The following is a 17,383-nucleotide window of genomic DNA, read 5'->3' as shown; positions in this document are numbered from 1 at the left end:
TGTGTGCATGCTGCACCTTGCGCTATCCTTCCAGGTGCGTGCACTATACCAGTGTTATTATGCCCCCAAAGCACCTGGCAAGGTCCGATTCACATGTAGAGGAGCAGCCTGCTTTCCAAAGGCTATGCCTGCTTCCTGGTGGCGCATGGGCTTGTGTCGGGTCTTACTTCCACGGGCACAGCGTCAGCCTTCTGAAACGCGCATATATCAGCGCCCCCTGATTTGATCGCGAGTGCCCGAGCATAATGTGGGAAAGCGGGCTTTTTAAGTAAACGGAAGCTTCCTGCAACGAGAGGGTTTGGCCGGCAGGCGTCTCCTTGCCCTTCATTTCGGGGAGCGGCGACTTTTTCCGCGCAACGGTGCCAGCCTTCCGCCAGGGCTCCCCGTCAGTCTCATGTTTGCTGCTGTTGCCGCCGCTGCTCAGATTCTATGCGAGCACAATGAAATCCTGTGTATCTGCAACCCCCGCGCCGTGCAGTCGTAGCAGCCTGGCGGCTTAAAGCACGAGACAAGCGAAGGAAAAGGGGGAGAGGGGGGGAAAAAACACTGCAAGCTTTCTGCTCTCTTCTTAAACCGGCAAGTGCAGAGGGCAGGGCGGCAGCAGCGGCAGCGACCACCACCGTCAAGCGCGCTTTGGAGAGACATTGCAACAACAACAAAAAACTCACCAGATCCCAAGTCGGAAGGGATGGAATATACAAATTGACCGAGGAATCTCGCTGCATCAGACGGATCTGGAGGCGGAGAGCTGGAAGTTTGTAAGTTTCGAGCTGGTTTGTGAATTAGCTGATCGTTGGGAGTCGTGATTTCTGCTTTTGCTCCCACCAACTCTTCCCCCCACCCGCCTCCTCTCTCTCTCTCTCCCCCCCGCCGCGTTCCTGGGTGCTTTGCTCAGCTTTTCTGGAAGTAGACAAAAAGGAGCACGAGGATGCGGGGAGGGCTTTTTGCCTCGAGATCGGAGCTGGCTTTTTCCCGTGGCACGGGAGGGAGGGACACTTAAGGATCGCCCACCCTCCGGAGAAACCATCTGCCCGTCCGCTTCTCCCAAGCATGGGTTGGATTCATTGGAGAACCGCGTCTGAACTTTATGACACCGGGAACCAGTAAGCCGTCTTGCTTTTCCTTTGACTTAAAAGGAGATACTCTTTGAGCAGGAGCCTGTGCAAAAACAACAACAACCGGGTTTTAAAAGACCGAGGTAGGCGAAAGAGAAAGCAACAAATATTAAAACTCTCCGGGATCGCTTCTCCCATCCCTCCGGCATCCAGCCAACGCGCCCCATTCCGATCGCTGCTCTTGCGAGCAACTTCAGGGAAAGCGGGGGCGAGCCCGGCGAACCTCGTGTCACCCCTTCACACGACACTCCACGCTCGCGCTCACTTTCACGCGTCCCTTTCTTTTTTGCGCTCAAGAGACGGGTGTGTGTCTTTCCATACCTTTTTGCCAATTGGCAATTTTTTTGCCAATTTGCCCTCCCACCCCCCCCAAAAAAAGCACGCTACCCAGCTTTGGAGATCTGCTTATTTATTCTCCCTAAAATGCATTGCTATAAAAACTTTGCGGCGATGATTTTCAGCAAGCCTTAATCAGACCTCGTGGTGGTGGTGGATTATTTTTTTTTTTTTAACGGAAAAGGGGAGGAAAAATAACCCCTATCAGTGGTTTGCACCGCGATTTAAATGGCTGTTGCTTGCAAGTCTGCAGCCGCCCCTGCTGGCCAGCTTCGCCCCCCGCTGCTGAAGTCTGTTGCTTTGCTCGGGGAACCTGCAAAAAGGATGGCGTTGGCGGCGACTTTGTAAAGAGCGCGCTGGACTAAAATCGGGCAAGCGATCTGCCCGGGTTTGCAGGAGAGAGGAGCGCAAGATTCGCCCTCGTTCCGGAGAGAGGAGCCGGTTTCTGGTTCGCGTGAGAGTGGATCAACGAGCCCTTTGCAAAAAGAGCAGGGGCCTGAGGCTGCGGGGATGGGGGACACGGCTCCCCCCCAAGCCCCGGGTCTCCTGGGAGGCGGCGGCGGCGGCGGCGGCTCGGTGGCGGCGCCGCGGGTGCACAGCGCGATCGTGGAGCGGCTGCGGGCGCGCATCGCCATCTGCCGCCAGCACCACCTGAGCTGCGAGGGGCGCTACGAGCGGGGCCGGGCGGAGAGCTCGAGCCGCGAGCGGGAGAGCACCTTGCAACTCCTCAACCTGGTGCAGCACGGCCAGGCGGCCAGGAAAGGAGGGAAGCACAGCAAGGCAGCAGCGGCCAATGGTCACAGCGGAGGAGGAGGCGGCAGCAGCATCGCGGCTTCGGCTCCTTCTGCGAACGCTGCAGCGCCCCCTCCGGCAGACTACTATCGCCAGCAGCTGATCAGCAACGGGACGACTGGTGGCAGGAGTGGGATCAACGGAGAGCAGCCCGGATCGGCCTCTGGAGGGGAGCAGAGGAACCCCGCGCTCCTTGCGGTGAGTCTCCTTCGTTTCCTGGTTCCCTCCAAACACGCTCAGGAGGCAGCGCCTTTAGGGTGCCCAGCCGAGGGGGCACAAAATAATAATATTTTTAGAAACGTATATTTATTCGAGTACCTACTTGAGAAGATCCATTTTAAAAGTAACTGTACCAAAAGGAATTATTGTGAAAATAAGAAATAGTTAGAGGGCGCCAAATTTTTGTCCTCGCCCAGAATTAGCAAATTCTGCCCCTGTGGGAGGGGAGTTGCAAGGGCTGAGTTTGGAAGGATGGACCAATGGTCTCTCATATGTGTGAGTTTTTAAAATGTCAAAAGGTCATTTTGCATCGCTAACTCCCCCCCCCCTCCATTTTTACAAGCCGTATCTCTGTACTTAAAACAGCAGCCTGCCATGTAGAAATGCTAATGGTTGTTAATGAGGAGTGCCATTAGATAGGCTATTTTGTTTTGCACACCGGCACATCACTGTGTTCTCTCGTTCGTGTGCCATGCCATCAGCAAGAGTGCAGGTCTCTCCCCTGAGGAGCTTGCAATCTGAAATTTGACATAGGAGAGGGCAGTGATCCTTTTAGCAGCCTGTAAGCGCAGACAATGTATTACTGCCCCCATTTTACAGATGAGAAGCTAAGGCAGAGAGAATGGTGGCTCACTTCAAAGACACTTTGGAAGAGGCAAAGGCAAACTCGGCCCTCCAGATGTTTTGGGACTACAACTCCCCATCACGCCTGACCACTGGTCCTGTTAGCTATGGATGATGGGAGTTGTAGTTGTAGGGCCGAGTTTGCCTATGCCTGCTTTGGAAGCTTATTTTATTACAGTGATGCCACTAACTTAGTTGGCTTTTTAGAAGGGGATTTTGGACACATTAATGGTGGGTGATCTGTTTATCCATGGCTATTGCCGTGCCACAACTGAATGGAACCTCCACATTCAGTAGCACTGTATCTATGAATACCAGACGCAGGGGAATTGCTGTTGGCTTCATGCAATTTTTTCCCAGAGGGATCTGGCTGGATGTTGTTTGGAACAGGATATTGAACTGAATCTGGTCTAGCTGGGTTTTTCTCACAGCCTCGCTTTTTTGGGAGAGAGGGCGCTACACCTGTTTACCTACTGCCTGCAGTGTATCTGTGGCTTTGGTCATGGTGGTGGTGAGATTTAAGAACCCCAGAGAAAAGGATGAGAACCTATGAAGGTTAATTCAGCAGTTGGAACCCCCATGTTAGATGAGTTCCACTGGAGATCTGGAAACAAGGGGGGAACTGCGTAATTGATGGAAGAGGAGATGACGAGCCTTACGAATGTGGTTGGGCATCGGATACTGTTGACCTAGGGTCTAAGTAAACATGGTGGTGGGCAAGTGATGGGTGAGGTGGCGTGGTTTGTCTGCTAAAAAGAGAGGCGTTACTTCTGTCCTGCTGGTCTCCTTTATGCCTCTGGTTGACACTTGTAAGAACAGGATACTGGAGTAAATATTCCTTTGTTGAGATCCAGCAGGACTCTGGTTATCTGCAGCCTCCTGCTTGTGGGTCATTACAGTACTCACCCAGCTCTGGGATAGCTCAGTTGGTAGAGCATGAGGCTCTTCATCTCAGGGTTGTGGGTTCAAGCCCCACATTGAGCAAAAGATTCTTGCATTGTAGGGGGTTGGACTAGATGACCCTTGTGGTCCCTTCCAACTCTACAATTCTATCCTTTATTGCTTGTTTCACTGCTGCTTACTTGCATCAGAAATTATTTTGCTTCCGAAGTTCACAAACAAACAAACCCTTCCCAACGCAGCTTCATTTTCAACATAGTATTTGGTATATTTTATCCCCTAAAGTCCAACTTAACTTTGGGGCGTGAGGAGCACTCTTTTCGATAAGTTTTTTTTTTGTTGATAGGCAAACCACATTACGGGAGAGGGGAGTTTCACCTTGAGAAATCCAGAAGCAAATGTCAAAGCCAGGGGTGTAGAATAGCAAAGTTTGCAGTTTTGTTCCATTTCAAATACAGACAATTAATAGCTCTCAAAACAAAGCTTCAAGAGACCCAGAGGGATAAATTAAATGCCCACCGTGTTTTAATGCAGAACAAGTACAATAGGGGCCATACTATAACAGTGACATGTAAGGCTTGTAGAATTAGACATAGCTTTTGCGTAAAGATACTCGAGATATCACTGCTCCCGTCTGCAGCCTGTTGACAGTTTGAGTGTCAGGTATAAGATGGTCCCATTGATTGCAACAAGCCACAGACAGGTGAAGTTTCTAGCTGTGGCATGAGTGGAAGATTGCAGCAGTACAAGACTCAGTTTTGGAGGCTGTGTGCTGGGTATAAAGTAGCATCTTTTATATCTGCAACAGGTTATCTGATGTGTGCAAAATGGACGTTGGGGTTGCAGACATCCTTCCTCAGTACTTCTTGACACTTCTTGAACTGCCCTAATATATGCCCCATTATTATTATTATTATTATTATTATTATTATTATTAACCCTCTAATTATTTTGATTCACTCCATGAATGTGTGTATGGCAATATTGTGGCTTACAATGGCTGTGTTCTACCTTGGCTGCCAAGGAAGTATGCTTCTGCATTCTAGTTGTTTGGGGTGGCAAACAGGGAGGGTTCTGCTGTGCTCTGGAGTTTCCCTTAAGCATCTCACCGGTCGCTGTGAGAACAGAACGTTGGACCAAATGGGCCTTTGGCCTGATCCAGCAGGTCTCTTCATATATTATTCCATGCCTTCCTTGCACCAACATTGCTGGATATTTTTTGTTCTCCTTCCTGGCTACTCATAATGGCACAGGCCGTGTTTTCCATCCATCTTGTGACCATTGCCAGCAGAGTCTTCAGAGTGGTGACCCCCACACCATTTTCAAGCCTTCCTTGAGAATTCTAGCATGCCCTGCCTGCTTTTCATAGAATCATAGAATCATAGAGTTGGAAGAGACCACAAGGGCCATCGAGTCCAACCCCCTGCCAAGCAGGAAACACCATCAGAGCACTCCTGACATATGGTTGTCAAGCCTCTGCTTAAAGACCTCCAAAGAAGGAGACCACCACACACCTTGGCAGCAAATTCCACTGTCGAACAGCTCTTACTGTCAGGAAGTTCTTCCTAATGTTTAGGTGGAATCTTTTTTCTTGTAGTTTGGAACCATTGCTCCGTATCCGCTTCTCTGGAGCAGCAGAAAACAACCTTTCTCCCTCCTCTATGTGACATCCTTTTATATATTTGAACATGGCTATCATATCACCCCTTAACCTCCTCTTCTCCAGGCTAAACATGCCCAGCTCCCTTAGCCGTTCTTCATAAGGCATCGTTTCCAGGCCTTTGACCATTTTGGTTGCCCTCCTCTGGACACGTTCCAGTTTGTCAGTGTCCTTCTTGAACTGTGGTGCCCAGAACTGGACACAGTACTCCAGGTGAGGTCTGACCAGAGCAGAATACAGGGGCACTATTACTTCCCTTGATCTAGATGCAATACTCCTATTGATGCAGCCCAGAATTGCATTGGCTTTTTTAGCTGCCGGTTCTCAGCATCTGCTAAAGACCTTCTTGTTGACCCAAGCACCCCCTGATTACTGACATCGATGGGCTCGCTTGTTGGGTCGCTGTGCAGATTATAAACTGGTGTTTTATTACATTTCTTTTTAATTTGTTTTACGATTTTTATGTTTTGCACACCACTTTGATATTCTTAAATAGTCAGCGATGTATATGTAAATGTATTAAATAATGCATAATAATGCAGGGCTGTAGTTTAGGAAGTTCCACTGGTGCATCACCATTGATGTCATAGCCAAAGGTAGCATCCTGTTGCTTTTGCCATGTGTGGAGCTTGAGCAACTTAACTGAATGTCAGTAGCCCATGTGCTTGCACTCTTTATAAAGATTTGAGGAGTGAGGTTATTACCCTTCTGCTATTATCCATACCAGGTCACTCAACCATTGCTACTCCGTCTTTTCTTCCAGCAGATCAAAATAACAGCAAAAACTGCAAAAAAATAAAATAAAAAAATTAGCAGGGGCAATTAGAATAAGATCTATTATTTGATTAACTTCCTAACACTGCTCAATTTTTTAATCAAAAGAAAGCCTATTGGTTCACCTGTTTTATCTGTGGCAAAAGAACTATGTATTAATTCTGCCATTTGTATGGATGTAAACTTCCAGAACATACTTTCTATAGCTAACCATCTAGCTCTGTCCTAGGTGCATTTTATTTTATTGCTATGGTTGGTGGCTGATGCAAACAAAGATTCTATCTGTCTTAACTGGAGGCTGCAGATGCAAAGTGTTGTGTGAACCAGTAACTTATACCACCCAAGCTGTGCCCAAAATTGCCACCACCTGAACTTGGAGAAGTTGCTGTGTCTTTCACTATACTAGGGAGAAAAAGCCCTACAGGGGCCACACCTGTTAATTCCTCCCTCCCTGGCCATATATTAGGGTGGTGGAGTCACAAGTCACCGAAGACATAATAAAGACAGCCTTGATTTGGATTCCTTTGCAGGCAGGGAGTGATTGACCTTGTGCTATCTGCCAGCTGCATGCATGTGTTGCTAGCTGGCCTCAGCCATTTGGTGTGGGGCGGTTTGCACCGCTGTTGGGGTTGATAATCGCCACCAGGCCTTGAGATAGTGGTACCACCCGTGTCAGATTAAAGCACAGAGCTTTAATCTGTGTTTATGCTGTGTTTCCTCTGTTATGGCGGCAACATATGAGTTAAATGCGTTTAGCAATAGAGGCCGGCTGGTCCGCATTTTTAACAAAGGTGCAAAAAAGAAAAGAGAAGAGAGTAATGTGATAACCCAACTAATTAAAGTTTTCAGGGCTTAAAAGCCTATGCACAGATGTTTTGGCAAGCAGAACTCCGAGGTCACAAGGACCTACAGTAGCTGAAGACATTTCTGTGCTCTGGGTTTGTTTGGGTTGGGTTTTTTTTAAAAAAAAAAGTTATCTAGCGTTGACCTTCAAAATAATCCTACTCCCTTCCTTAGTACAGAAGAAGAAGAATGTTTCCTCTCTAAATACTGGAGTAATTTTGCAGGAAAAACTATACCTAGAGGAATTGCCTCATCTGAAATGTGGCTCTCTGGGCCACCTGGATTTGCAAGCAATTACACAGAACCTAGGACTTGCCGATCAAAAGGTCGGCAGTTCGAATCCCCACAACAGGGTGAGCTCCCGTTGCTCGGTCCCTGCTCCTGCCAACCTAGCAGTTTGAAAGCATGTCAGAGTGCAAGTAGATAAATAGGTACCGCTCCGGTGGGAAAGTAAACAGCATTTCTGTGTGCTGCTCTGGTTCGCCAGAAACGGCTTAGTCATGCTGGCCACGTGACCCGCAAGCTGTACGCTGGCTCCCTCGGCCAATAAAGCGAGATGAGTACTGCAACCCCAGAGTCGGCCACGACTGGACCTAATGGTCAGGGGTCCCTTTACCCTTACTCCAATAGGATGCATTTTTTGTACGCTATTCTCACCATTCCCTTCATTTTTACACACACTTTCCCTAGTAGAATTCATTTCTGTAATCCTTGGTTGGAGAACTGCATCACAAAATGCAGGGAAATGAGAATTTCGAAGGATAGCTATGTTTTTGGTCCTCAGGTTATTTCAAGAAAGTGTGATAGTGTCTGCTTTAAATGCGTACTGAATCAAATTTCTCCTCAATCCCTACTCCCAAGTAAGTATGTATAGCAGTTGGGAAGGAGAAATATGTTTTCAGCTCACTAAACAAGTGCAGCAAATTAGTGGTGTTTCTTCATGTGGCTGAGCGGAACAGATGTTTCCTAGAAGGAGGGCAGAGGGATGTCTGAGGCTTCCAGTTTCTGAAACTGACCTTAAATATGTTCTATCACGGCGAGATGCGTTGCATGAACTCTGAAGAACTTTTTGAATGGTGACACTCACAGATGAGTGGAAGACGTCTAGATTCGTTTTTAAAACGAAAAATAAACAAAAAGGGTAGCTAGGCAACGATGACTAACAAAATGGGCAAAATTAATAATATCGTTCTCTGGAATAGCAGTTCTCAAGCTTTTTCTTCCACTTGAAAATCGCTGAGGGTCTAGGCCCAACCACTTAATAAACATCGTTTTTGTTCTGCATATAAAAATGCATACAGAATTTGCATTTTAAAGAACATTGTTTTCTTCAGTTCTGGTGTCTACACCCAAATAGGTGCCACATTAAGGAAACCACAAGGTCTGAGAAGGGCCTCTAACTGTATTTCCCAAACTTGAGTCGCCAGATTTTTTGGGGGGGACTACATTTCCCATCATCTCTGACTGCTGGTCCTGCTAGTTGGGGATGATGGGAATGGTAGTCCAAAAGCAGCTGGAGACCCAAGTTTGAGAAACTGGTTTAGACAAAAAGTAGTAGGCCAAACCAGTGCCATATTGTGGGGTGGTAGTCAACTACATTTTACTCAAGAGAGAGTACGTCCATTAATGGCTCTAACTCAGAGGATCTGCTCTGAGTAAGACTTCGTTCAGTGCCACCCCATGAAAATCATAAGTTCTGTACCAGGGCCTTATTGATAACTAGGCTCTGGTCCAAATGGCTGCCGGCTCCTTTTTGATAATCTGGCTCTGGCTGCCGGCTCCATAATAAGGCAGGGGGCCAGCATCACCCCCAGGGCCAAAGGCATGCAACTCCTCATTTATGCATGTACAAGGCACACATGACCGTACACATCACCACGAACCTGGAAGTAGCACGAAAGGGGGCAAAAACAGCCCTAAAAGACCATGAAAACTGTGAAAATGGTGCAAAAATAGCATCTAGCAATCCCACAAGGCTTTGAGGCCTGTAGAGTTTGAGCATGGAGGTTTGGAGGGAGCGGTGGTGGTGGAGTTTGGTGGCTTTTTGGTTTTTCAAGGGTTTTTCAAGGGTTTCCAGAGGCTGTTGGCAGGCTTTTTCAATGGTGTTCCCAATACAATTTCACTTAAATGCGCGGTGCCTAAGGAACGCAACCCCCGCGTAAATGGGGAGTTGCCTGTTCCACAATTTTTCTTTGGAACACCTCAGTGGTGTTTGTGGACCTGCCGTGGTCTGCAAACCACAGCAGGATACAGTCCAAGGGGAAGTTTTCCCGAGTGAACCCCACTGACTAGAAGTGGTTGAAAGGTGACTTGTGGTATTTAGTGGTGTTGGGTCACAACCTGTCAGAGAGCCTGGTTCTTTGTTGTTGTTTTGTATAATCCTTTTTTATTGAGTTTTACACTGCACATTTAAATCCAAACATTAAGCATCATCATCAACATTTAGAATTCTCTGAATCCTAGGACTCCCCTCCACCCTTCTATGGTTACCATTTTCAATCTTTTTCAACTGCCTCACATATTTTCTCTATTTTTCTTAAATAATCAATTTTCCTTAGTTTTTAGTACCTTATTAGCATTGCTCAAATCCTGCCAAGGTTTTTAGTTGCTTACAGTGTTCTCTTAAATACATTGCAAATTTCCCCCATTCCTTATTAAAGTTCCTCTCTTCTTGGTTTCTGATTTTCCTCGTCATTTTGGCGTAGTCCTTCATCTTCATCAGCCATTCATCTCTGGTTAGGACTTTATCTTCTTTCCATCTCTGGGCCAGTAGTATCTGTGCTGCTGTTGTCACATACATAAATACCGTATTTTTCGCTCTATAAGATGCACCAGACCATAAGATGCACCTAGTTTTTGGAGGAGGAAAACAAGAAAAAAAATATTCTGAATTCCAGAAGCCAGAACAGCAAGAGGGAAAGCAGCAATCCCTCTTGCTGTTCTGGCTTCTGTGATAGCTGCGCAGCCTGCATTCGCTCCATAAGATGCATACACATTTCCCCTTACTTTTTAGGAGGGAAAAAGTGTGTCTTATAGAGCAAAAAATACGGTAATTGTTTCTGTGCCTTTGATATCTTTGCTCCTAAAATTCCTAGTAAAAAAGCCTCTGGTTTTTCCACAAACGTTATTTTAAACATTTTTTTCAACTCATTATATATCATTTCCCAGAATGCTTTTGTTATCTTGCATGTCCACCATATGTGGTAGAACGTGCCTTCGTTCTCCTTACACTTCCAACATACACTTGAAGCAGTTCTATACGAGAGCTTGGTTCTTTAAGTGCAGTCAACTCACTATCCATACAGACATGATCCAATACCTGGGATAGCTCAGCTGGTAGGTTGTGAGACCCTTAATCTTAGGGTTTTAGGTTTGGGCAAAAGATTCCTGCCTTGCAAGGCGGGTTGGACTAGATGACACTTGTGGTGGGTTCCAACTCTACGATTCTATGATCCTCGGCCATTCCATTACAGTGGTACTTTGGGTTACAGATACTTCAGGTTACAGACTAACCCAGAAATAGTACCTTGGGTTAAGAACTTTGCTTCAGGGTGAGAACAGAAATTGCACGGCAGCGGCATGGCGGCAGCAGGAGGCCCCATTAGCTAAAGTGGTGCTTCAGGTCAAGAACAGTTTCAGGTTAAGAATGGACCTCCGGAACTAATTAAGTTCTTAACCAGAGGGACCACTATATTGTAGGACTCTTCCAACTAAAGAGAATGGGGGGGGGGGAGAGAGGCTGGGCGCTTGGGCATCAGAGGGGGGCCCAGGATCAAAGACAGGAATAAACATACTCTCAGACATCACAAATTTCTTAATTTGAAGCCTCTGATATCCTCCCAGCAGTTTACACAGGTGCAACATTCCTGCTCTCGGGTGTTTGCTCTCGTGCCAGCACATGCAAATGGCTCCGCAGAAGTGCCAGAATCCTCCATGTGGACAAGCTCCAAGAAACGCATAATTCGACGACGGGGAGGTTTCCGTTGCAGTATCGCCTGCAACGCTCCAGATGCAGGAGCATCCATTATCAAGGTCTCTCTTACCGATTCCTTGAAGGAGCCGTCTTAGGAATTCAGGAAGGAGCATAAGGGGGCAGCACCGTGGCTTTGTAGTAGAGAGAGCATGCTTCGTGTGCAAAAGGTCCCCGTTTTCAACCTCTGGCATTCTCAGTTCTGAAAACCCTGGAGAGCTACCACCAGCCAGTGCAGACCAAGCCAATGTGGTGACTACAGCTCCCATCTGCTCCAGCCAGCCTGGCCAGTCGTAGTGCAGGAACATCTGCAGGGCTCCATGTTTTCTAGCACTGCTGTAGATGGTACGGAGTGAAATGGACCAGCGGTCTTAAAAGCTTCCTAGGAAGATGCCTTCATACCAGGCAGGCCTGAGAGGAACTGTTTGCCCACTGTGGCTGGCTGCCAGGGCCGGCCCTACCATTAGACAAGAGTGAGGCAACTTGTCACATACAGGACAGCGGTACAGTCATACCTCGGGTTGAAGTAGCTTTGGGATAAGTATTTTCGGGTTGTGTGCTGCGGCGACCCGGACATAATGGAGCGCGTTACTTCCAGGTTTCGCCGCATGCGCAGACGGTTAAAATGACGTCATGTGGATGTACAGAAGCAGCGAATCGTGACGCGCGGATGCGGGTTGTGTTCGCTTCTGGGTGCGAACGGGGCTCTGGAACACCCGCACACTCGACGAAACCACAGCCGATTGCATGCACCTCTTGACACTGCAGTTTGAACAAACATACCACCTTCCCCTGCTAGATAAGAGGTTGTGGTTGTTGCTTCCAGGCTGGGTACAAGATGGATCTGCGTGCAGTGCTGATTGGCCATCTCTTGTGCCATTTGCAAAGCGGTAAGGACTGTGCACATCGTCAATTGCCTAGCCCTTAATGCTATCCCATCTTTTTCTGAAGCAATCAAACAAAGAGGTCAAATAAGTGCTGAACAAACATTTAAAGCAAGATCACCATGCTAGCTGGGGTGGGAGTGGGGAATCCCAAAAGTTAAAGTGAGGAAACCCATCTGAAGAACAGGGAGGCAGGTTTTAAACTGAAAGCCAGGCTTCCTCAACCTCACCCCTCCAGATGTTTTTGGCCTACAACTCCCATGATCCCTAGCTGGCAGGACCAGTGGTCAGGGATGATGGGAATTGTAGTCTCAAAACATCTGGAGGGCCGAGGTTGAGGAAGCCTGCTGAGGGCCATATATACAAAACTGAAAGTGGGATTAGCAGAGCAGCAACCCGCCAAAAAACAACCCTGTTTCCATATACATCTGTACGCAGCCTGGCTTATCTTCCTGTAATGTATTAACCACCTGATGACCTGAAAGAGTTTTGCAGATGATCTTTAGCTGTTGCCCAGGCTCCCTCAAGAGGCCTTGAGCAGATAGAAGTGTTTACACAGCCTGTTCCTTTAGTTCACGTTTTTGATGGAGTTGCCATAGCCTCGTATCCTCTTGGACACCAAACTTGCATGCGTTCCCCTCTCTTGCTCCCAGCCACGGACCATTCCATCTGCCGGGTCTCTCTTTTGCATTGCTCAACTTTCAAAGTCCGTTTTCATGTTCTGGTCCATCAACTTCTGCAACAGGTGCTTGTGTTGAATTGATGAGTGGTTTGGGACCAGCTTGCCCCAAGCTGCTCTCCAATATATTGAATGAGCTTGCAGGGTTGGGACAGGGGGAGACATCAACAGGTGCCTGGAGGATCGTTAGGGGGGCAAGCTTTATAAAGTGGCATGAAGCGGGTTTTCTCAGGAGTGTGATAACAGCCATCATGAATAAACCGTGCAGGCTGACTTCCATTTTCCCTTCTATTTTCGCCTGGCCCTCCAAGGTCGTGTTCCCAAGTTTACAGAGAGCAGTCCTCTATCTGAAGGGCAGTTTGGTCTAAGTCTGGTTTAAAGAGGAGAGCAAGGCTCTTGACGTTGCCCATCAGCAATGAGTGTCTGGACAGCTGACTGAGTAAGCACACAGGTTGCCTGGTCACAGCCTTCCCCTAAAATGGTGAGGCGTTTAAATTATACCCATTATTTCTGGACTAGCTGCCTCGTACCAGGCATTACTCATGAACAGTCCCAGATTTACATATAAGCTAAACAAGCTGTAGCTTAGGGCCCCACTCTCTTGGGGGCCCCAAAAAAATTTAAAGGGGAAAAAACTGCATGTACATTTCCAAAATATAAGATAAAAAGCCAATAAAATAAAACCCACATACAGCAACAGTGTTTTGTGTTGTGTAGGCTCCTATGATGTAAGTAGTGGGCCCTGCCTGCTAGCCCGCTCCCTAAAATATCACCGGTTTGCTCATTTCTATACATAGGGTGCCTACATTCTGCATGTGCAAATGGCTTTAGATACCTATTTGGTCCATAAATTACCATATAGCATATATTCAACACAAAAATAATGACAATTTGTTGTTGACAAAGGACAGCTGGACATATAAAGGGCCCCTTTACCTTCAGTTGCTTAGGGCCTCATCCAACCTAAATCTGGCCCCGCTTATGAATTATGAAGAACTGAAAAATCAGCTCATTTTGGAAATCAGCAGTTTAAATCCCTGGGATAGCTCAGTTGGTAGAGCATAAAATTGGAAAGGACCACGAGGCTATCCTGGTCCAACCCTCTGCAATGCAATAATTTTTCACCCAACAATTCTTAATCTCAGGTTGCAGGTTCGAGCCCCATGTTGAGCAAAAGGTTTCTGCATTGCAGAGGGTTGGACTTGATGACCCTCGTGGTCCCTTCCAACTCTCCAATTCTGAGATTCTATTAAATCAGTGCCATTTCAAAAGGTCCAGTAGAAACAATGTCTAGTTGTATCCAAACAGAATCATAGAGTTGGAAGAGACCACAAGGGCCATCGAGTCCAACCCCCTGCCAAGCAGGAAACACCATCAGAGCACTCCTGACATATGGTTGTCAAGCCTCTGCTTAAAGACCTCCAAAGAAGGAGACTCCACCACACTCCTTGGCAGCAAATTCCACTGTCAAACAGCTCTTACTGTCAGGAAGTTCTTCCTAATGTTTAGGTGGAATCTTCTTTCTTGTAGTTTGGATCCATTGCTCAGTGTCCGCTTCTCTGGAGCAGCAGAAAACAACCTTTCTCCCTCCTCTATGTGACATCCTTTTATATATTTGAACATGGCTATCATATCACCCCTTAACCTCCTCTTCTCCAGGCTAAACATGCCCAGCTCCCTTAGCCGTTCCTCGTAAGGCATCGTTTCCAGGCCTTTGACCATTTTGGTTGCCCTCCTCTGGACACGTTCCAGTTTGTCAGTGTCCTTCTTAAACTGTGGTGCCCAGAACTGGACACAGTATTCCAGGTGAGGTCTGACCAGAGCAGAATACAGTGGCACTATTACTTCCCTTGATCTAGATGCTATACTCCTATTGATGCAGCCCAGAATTGCATTGGCTTTTTTAGCTGCTGCGTCACACTGTTGGCTCATGTCAAGTTTGTGGTCAGCCAAGACTCCTAGATCCTTTTCACATGTACTGCTCTCAAGCCAGGTGTCACCCATCTTGTATTTGTGCCTCTCATTTTTTTTGCCAAAGTGCAATACTTTACATTTCTCCCTGTTAAAATTCATCTTGTTTGTTTTGGCCCAGTTCTCTAATCTGTCAAGGTCGTTTTGAAGTGTGATCCTGTCCTCTGGGGTGTTAGCCCCCCTCCCAGTTTGGTGTCATCTGCAAATTTGATCAGGATACCCTTGAGTCCATCATCCAAGTCGTTGATAAAGATGTTGAATAAGACCGGGCCCAAGACAGAACCCTGTGGCACCCCACTAGTCACTCTTCTCCAGGATGAAGAGGAACCATTGATGAGCACCCTTTGGGTTTGGTTAGTCAGCCAGTTACAAATCCACTGAGTGGTAGCATAGTCAAGACCGCATTTTACCAGCTTCTTTACAAGAATATCATGGGGCACCTTGTCAAATGCCTTGCTGAAATCAAGGTAGGCTACATCCACTGCGTTCCCTTCATCTACCAGGGTTGTAATTCTGTCAAAAAAACGAGATCAGGTTAGTCTGACATGCAAGAGTTTGGCAGCTAGACTGGTGACTGGGAGCAGCCGCTGAGACCACATAACACCGGTCTTGAAAGACCTACATTGGCTCCCAGTATGTTTCCGAGCACAATTCAAAGTGTTTGTGCTGACCTTTAAAGCCCTAAACAGCCTCGGTCCAGTATATCAGAAGGAGCGTCTCCACCCCCATCGTCAAGCTCAGACACTGAGGTCCAGTGCCAAGGGCCTTCTGGCGGTTCCCTCACTGCGAGAAGCCAAGCTACAGGAACCAGGCAGAGGGCCTTCTCAGTAGTGGCACCCGCCCTGTGGAACGCCCTCCCACCAGATGTCAAAGAGAACAACAACTACCAGACTTGAAGACATCTGAAGGCAGCCCTGTTTCGGGAAGCTTTTAATGTTTGATGCATTACTGTATTTTAATATTTTGTTGGAAGCCGCCCAGCCAGATGGGCAGGGTATAAATAATAAATTATTATTATTGGTTGTGATACCTCGAGAAGCATCCAGATGCCCAGCAAAAAACCAGCTTTCCTAAGTGCACATAAATCAGTGCTTGAAAAAAATTCTGCAAATCTCTGTGCCCTCTTTTGGGGGAGTTCATCTCCCCTCTCTGACCTCCATTCAGGCCAGCCAAAGGCATGATCAGAGTTCAAGGATACATTCAACTAGGCAGAAACCTTTGGGGGGAAATGAGACAAGTGATGGGTGTGGCCTTGGAGAGACGTCAAAGGCCATGTGGAAAGGCTGGCCGGGGTCACATTTGGCCCCCACGCCTGAGGTCTTCCCACCAGACCACTTTATTTAGCCTGTGACTTATGAAGTATAATTATATTCAGTATTCATTTACTCTCCGCTTACCAGCCCCAGCAACCAGTCTGGGTGAACCTCTGGTGATTTTTATCCTTTCTAAATTGCAAGCGACGGTTCCTGAGCTCCGAAACACCTCTCTCTCGCACACAGCAACGAACACTGGCTACTTTTCATAACGGCGCTTAACACACATATTTGCGGGGCAGACCAAAATAGCTCCAGGCAAATTGAACGAGTCTGCTGGGTAAATATTATGCGCGACGAAAGGTTTCTGAAATAGGTAACGCACAGACACACGCAAACATAACACATACACAAAACATTTTGATACGCTCGTTTGCCTAGTCTGCCCGCCAGGGAGAATGGCTGAAAGAAGTCAACAACAGCACAGGCAATTCAAGAAGAGCATTTAATAAAGCTGTAGTTTCCAGGACCTCAGACGTGGACAGGTCCGCTTCTCTTTGGCGATCTCCGAAATGGCCTTTTTTTTTTCTTTTTCAAAGCAAGGAGGGAAATCAAAAGCTGTGTGTACTTTCCTGCTTAGGAAAGATTTAAAAATGTAGAAACCGTGAAAATGAGCCAAATCTGTTGCTTTGTGATCATCTGTAAGCACATCTTGGGACTTTAGGACAGCGTCTCCTAGGCCTACGGGGGAACTCCTTTGGTTTTGGCCCCCCATATCTTCTATGGGAAGAGCAGGCAGGTGGAATAGCTGTGGAATCTCTTTGCTCCTTTTAAATTCAGCTTCTGTGCACGTTGAGGGTAACACTATACAACTTGACTGCGGAGGGAGGGAAAGCAAGCATTTGCTGCTCCACCTCAGGCAGCAAAATGTCCTGCGGGGATTCTGTGGGGCATGGACAAGGCCTCCTCAGGGTGCTTCCGGACTCCTGCTATTTTTGGACGGGTTTCAGCCGCATACTGGCGTATTTTGGTGGCACAATTCCCCGTTTGGTTGGGCGCTCTGCTGCAACAAACCTGCTTCCTCCAGGGAGAGGGCTGTTCGCTGTAAGGGAAGTGACTGGTAAATGCGCCGGAATGCGTGGGGCTGTTCTTGCTTTGGCGTAACATCGTCGAACCGGTTGTCTGGAAGCATCCTCTGTGGATGAATCCATGCAAAAAAGAAAAACCCACATGCAGAGAGTCGTGAGGGTAGCAAATTTGCGCTTGGCTCCTGTTTATCTGCTTCCTCAGCCATAACAAAAGAGGATCTCCCTCAAGTCTACTTCTTCAGTAGCTGCCCCATCTCTGGAGTCTCATTTCGCCA

General features: G+C 47.3%; 1 protein-coding gene across 1 annotated transcript in view; it reads left to right on the top strand.

Moving 5' to 3' along the window:
- Positions 1-330: 330 nt before the first annotated feature.
- The window catches only part of MAML2 (mastermind like transcriptional coactivator 2), a 148,012-nt gene continuing 130,959 nt past the window's right edge, over positions 331-17,383 (top strand). The window contains exon 1 of the mRNA XM_079973423.1: positions 331-2,441. Within this exon, the coding sequence (XP_079829549.1) occupies positions 1,962-2,441 (480 nt within the window). The 5' untranslated portion in view covers positions 331-1,961. The remainder of the gene's footprint in view (positions 2,442-17,383) is intronic.

Source organism: Podarcis cretensis (assembly GCF_951804945.1).
Source record: "Podarcis cretensis genome assembly, chromosome: 4".
Classification (NCBI taxonomy): Eukaryota; Metazoa; Chordata; class Lepidosauria; order Squamata; family Lacertidae; genus Podarcis; species Podarcis cretensis.
Note: the sequence above shows the minus strand (reverse complement) of the source record. Positions and strands in the feature narration are given on the sequence as shown.